Raw genomic sequence first — 4621 nt, 5'->3', positions numbered from 1 at the left:
CGCTAAACAAAGTCATCACAGCAGTTTCAAAAGTTTTAGAACAGAAGAAAGTTTATCTTGTGAATCTGGTGATTTCGACGACAAGCATGCTTAAAATGGTTAAAAATAAAATGAGTTATTCAAAGAAGTACCTTATCAAATCATAATAATTGTATAATATCAAATATTTTGATACTGGAATTAAAACTTCAATATTTATGAAATTTAAAATTGATTTTCAATTTAACTGTAAATGCTTAAGATGCATGCTTGCAAAGCAGTCAGTGCAACGGTATGGCTCTTTGCTTTCGGCGACAATGCATTTCTGCTGAAGTTCTTCATGGTCAGACAAAAATGTGCAGAAGAGACATAGAGTGCAGAAGACAGTTGCCTGCACATGAAAGACTTATTGTTGGATGCAAAAATGACGTCTGCGCAAAACTGATAAGTAAATTAAATCATTATTTATAATCAATCACAAAGCTTGTAAATTTTTCATTACTTTTTTATTGCTTATTTTCCAAGTATAATTTTTATATAAAACAATTTATTAAAATAAAAAAATGTAAAAATAATATTCAGATTCAATTTTTAACAAAATTTACAACTTCACATGCAGAGTGTATCGAATTGCTGCATTTATATTAATTGTTATTTTTATAAGCAATTCTTTTTTAGCCGTTCCAAATACAAGCAAATGTGCCTCAAGAAATCAATGTCCTGGGCAGTCAATTTGTTTTAGAAGGCACTGCATTCCGGCAGTTCCGAGAAATTATTCCTGTCAGAGGAATGCGCAGTGTCACCCAACTGAACGTTGTATTGGCGGTCTTTGCTTTGGTTTGCTTGGTACAACTGCTGAATCAACGCGATCGCTGATTGGCTATGCTGATGACGACATGATAGATTTGTTATGATGATGAAAATTCAACAAATTCAAATTTAATTATAAATGCACGACATCTACATTATAATTAAACAATATGTGATACATAAGTTTGAGAAATTTGATTTTCATTTTTTTACATTTGTAAAATTTGTCGTAATGACAAATGTACTGAAATATAATTGGACTATTCTTAATTGTGAACAACTGCAAACTACACTTTTGTAGTACAAAATAAATAGCAAAAACTGATGTCACTTATTTCAAAGGAATTAGCAATAACAATAACAATTAATTAATATAATTTTCAAGTTGACATTCTTATCAAATTGTTCAACAACAGTATATTTTTGATTTTCTAGCTTGAAACACCAAGCAAATTGTCAAGATTATTTTCTTAACATTAAACCGACAACTACTGTGCAAATATTTAAGCTGCGACAGAACGCAGCTAATGATAAGCTGCTAGAAACTGAAGATTTAAATAAACTTTTACGTCTGCAAGATTTTGAAACGACGTAACTTTACTGATACACTCACGCTTACATCGTTGGCAACACGAGTGTTAACATAGCATATCCCACGATTGTTATTATTATTATTCTTTGTTATTGTTATCATCATTTTCTACTAAAACTGTACTCACTGAATTAAAATGAATAAATAAATAAATCAAAATTATAATTCATTAAATGCTAAATATTGTTTCATAATAAATATACAAATTAGCTATTCAGATAATTCTTTTCTTTAAAACACTTTTTCCGTTTTGAAATTTAGGTAAGTTTTGAAAATAAATACTTTAATTAAAAAATAAAGCACAATTTATTTCTTAATTATTTTGCATTTATTAAGTATTCAGTGTGCAATAATAATTAAATATTACGGTTTATAGCAAAAATTATTTTAATTTATGATTTCAATTTTCTTTTCCAATTTATGGTACTACATTTCTACACAAAATTCTAACTCATGACCATTCTTGCTATGATGAATTGGGTTACATCGGTCATTTTAGAAGGACAATTTGACCCAAATGATTTATAACTCGCTTTACATTATGATTTGAAATAAAATTTTCTTTGTATCAAACTGTCCTATTGTGGTAATGTTTAAATTATTTGAGAATGGAAAGTGCAATGTTTGCACTTTGCTTTCTGTTTCAAAAGTCCAGAAAAAACTGGATATTAGGTGTTATTTTCAAGTTATGACGGATGTTAGCGATCAGATTGTTTTGCAGATGACCGTATAATCAGCTGTTTGGTAAATGACGGTTTCTAATGTGTAGAGATCATCAGAAACTGGAATAACTTAGGTGATCAAGTGGTATGGACTGAAAGTAAGTATTAGTCTTTCTGCTTATAAGTAAAGATAGGCAGTCTTTTCATGTTTTTGCTGATTGCTACTATTTATACAGGCATGGTGCTCTTATTTTTTGTGCCTCTTTATTTTCTACGCCTTTTTTATTATTTCATCTCCTGTTATAATCTTCACGCTCTTATCATCCAAGGCACTAATTGTCACATGTACAAACAAAAGATGAAACGAGCTGTCTGCCACAGCTCCATATGTTTACCTCACCTCTGGTGGGATATGTCATCTGATAGCCAATAGCTACCTTGGCCAGATGACAGCTGCTTGGAGTTAAGGCAGTTTTTGAACTTTATCTGCATGTCAAATAGATCCAGCATCCGAGTCAATTGTGTGGAACCTTTTGCATTCATTTTATCGATATAAGTGTTAAATTTTATATATTCATCCCTACATATCACTGAGGTCGTCAACTAACGAACTTATTCTACCTTCTCAAGAATATTCTGATATAGAAGAGGATATCTCAGAGACTGAAGATGCACCTGAGTTGTCGTCAGACATCGAGCCACCCAGCAGTACTGATTCATCAAGTGATGAGTCAAGTGAAGGCGCTTTTTCTTCATCAACAAACGCACTGATGTCAAAAAATGGATCGATGCAATGGTATTCATCACCAATGAAAAAAGGTCGGTTAGCAGAATCTAACGTGATCAAATTGCCACCAGGTCCTACTCACTATGCTATTGCAAAAATAACAGACATAAGATCGTCGTTTGCTCTCTTTATTTCTTCTCGAATGGAGAAAATCATTCTGCAGATGAAAAACTTGGAAGGCAAGCGGTTGTATAAGGCGCCTGGAAACAAACTGATGAGGCAGAATTTCATGCTTATATTGGCCTACTCATTTTGGCTGGTATATACAAGTCTCGTGGAGAAGCAACAAGCAGTCTCTGGAATACAGAAAATGGAAGACCTATCTTTCCCAGCGCTATGTCGTTGGATAATTTTTAATGTATTTCCAGAACCATACGGTTTGATGACCGTGGACACATCGCCGCAAAAAGGACCCATTAGCTGCTATAGGAGATGTCTAGGATGATTGGTCGCACGCTTACCAATGATATACAATTCTAGAGCTTACATCACAGTGGATGAGCAGCTCACTTCATTCAGGTGCCGTTGTCCATTCCGTCAGTACATGCTGAAAAAGCCAGCAAAGTATGGCATCAAAGTTTGGACTCTTTGTGAGGCCAAGACTAGCTATGCTTGGAACATGCAGATTTACACCGGCAAACGAGCATCAGGTATACGTGAGAAAAATCAAGGTATGCGTGTGCTGCTATACCTTACAGCCGGGCTCAAAGGGAACAGTATTACTTGTTATAATTTCTTCATTTCTCAAGAATTAGCAATGCAGCTTCTCAAGAAGAAGCTCACCATACTTGGTACCTTAAAAAAACCAGCCTGAATTATCCTAAGATATACTGGCATTAAGAGAGCAAATGTGCATTTGTTGAAGTTTGTGCTAATAGAGGAATGCACAGCAGTTTCTTACATTCCTAAAATGCACAGGATAGTGCTTCTTTTTAGCACAATGCACAAGGTGCACAAGGACGCGTCCTTAAGTACTGGCAAAGGCGATAATATTTAAATATCAGTACACGTAATTATTATTTAATTTGAGCAGTAAGATTTTTCACGCTAATAAAATGATATTATTTTACAGAAAATTTAATTAAATTAAGCTAGTGCATGGATTAAAAAATGAAATGTAAACGGAAAATCATAAAAGGAAAAAAATTTAAATTGTATTCTTTTTATAGTGAAAGTTAATTGAAGTGAAAAAACTTGATTATTGTGAAACCAGAATCCAATTATAGGGATACTCATTTGCTGCAAAAATTAAAATTAATTCCTGTTATTTTTTGCATAAACAATTCTACCATAAATTAGCATAAATAAGAATAAGCTTTTAAAAATGGAGCAGATATGCCAGAGTTGAATAAAAAGAATAAAAGCGTCAACACCATTGAATATTTAATAGTAACATGCACAGCTAACAGCAAACAATTGGTGAAGCCAAAAATCCGGTCATACGTTTGGTTAGCCAAATTAATTTGAATTTAATCTGACCAATCACAACACCAGTAATAGCCTATATCTACAGTCAGCCAATAAAGTATTTGTTTCAATGCAATCTTCTCTTTTCAATGCATTAATTCAGTTCGACATATATTCAACATGAAATGTAGTGATAAGAGTCCCATACTTTTATTTTGTTAAACATAAATTTACGATATAATCAGTTAATTAAAACTGATCAATTATAAGAATTAAACATATTTCGATTCAATAAAACGTAAAGTCCTTTATAAAACTGCAATATTGAAATAATGACATGATTCAATATTTTAATTATAAAAATTTTTTTTTCAATTGTTTGAA

At 32.3% G+C, this 4621-nt stretch overlaps 3 protein-coding genes across 3 annotated transcripts; all 3 read left to right on the top strand.

Moving 5' to 3' along the window:
* Positions 1 to 110: 110 nt before the first annotated feature.
* Positions 111 to 3275, top strand: Tsp_13041 (conserved hypothetical protein). Its single transcript, XM_003367993.1, has 5 exons — positions 111 to 114; positions 242 to 427; positions 658 to 886; positions 1225 to 1380; positions 2639 to 3275. Exons 1-5 carry the CDS (start codon positions 111 to 113, stop codon positions 3273 to 3275), a joined length of 1212 nt encoding a protein of 403 aa, XP_003368041.1.
* Positions 3276 to 3293: 18 nt separating this feature from the next.
* On the top strand, positions 3294 to 3644 carry Tsp_13040 (conserved hypothetical protein). The gene is made up of 2 exons (XM_003367992.1): positions 3294 to 3480; positions 3529 to 3644. Exons 1-2 carry the CDS (start codon positions 3294 to 3296, stop codon positions 3642 to 3644), a joined length of 303 nt encoding a protein of 100 aa, XP_003368040.1.
* Positions 3645 to 4165: 521 nt separating this feature from the next.
* Tsp_13039a (hypothetical protein) lies at positions 4166 to 4278 on the top strand (the record flags this gene model as incomplete). The annotated part of the gene is made up of 1 exon (XM_003367991.1): positions 4166 to 4278. A coding segment is annotated over exon 1 (113 nt), but the record flags the coding sequence as incomplete, so codon positions are not given.
* Between the last annotated feature and the right edge of the window lie 343 nt (positions 4279 to 4621).

Source organism: Trichinella spiralis (genome assembly GCF_000181795.1).
Source record: "Trichinella spiralis strain ISS 195 chromosome Unknown Scfld3319, whole genome shotgun sequence".
NCBI lineage: Eukaryota > Metazoa > Nematoda > Enoplea > Trichinellida > Trichinellidae > Trichinella > Trichinella spiralis.
This window is presented reverse-complemented; position numbering and strand designations above follow the sequence as displayed.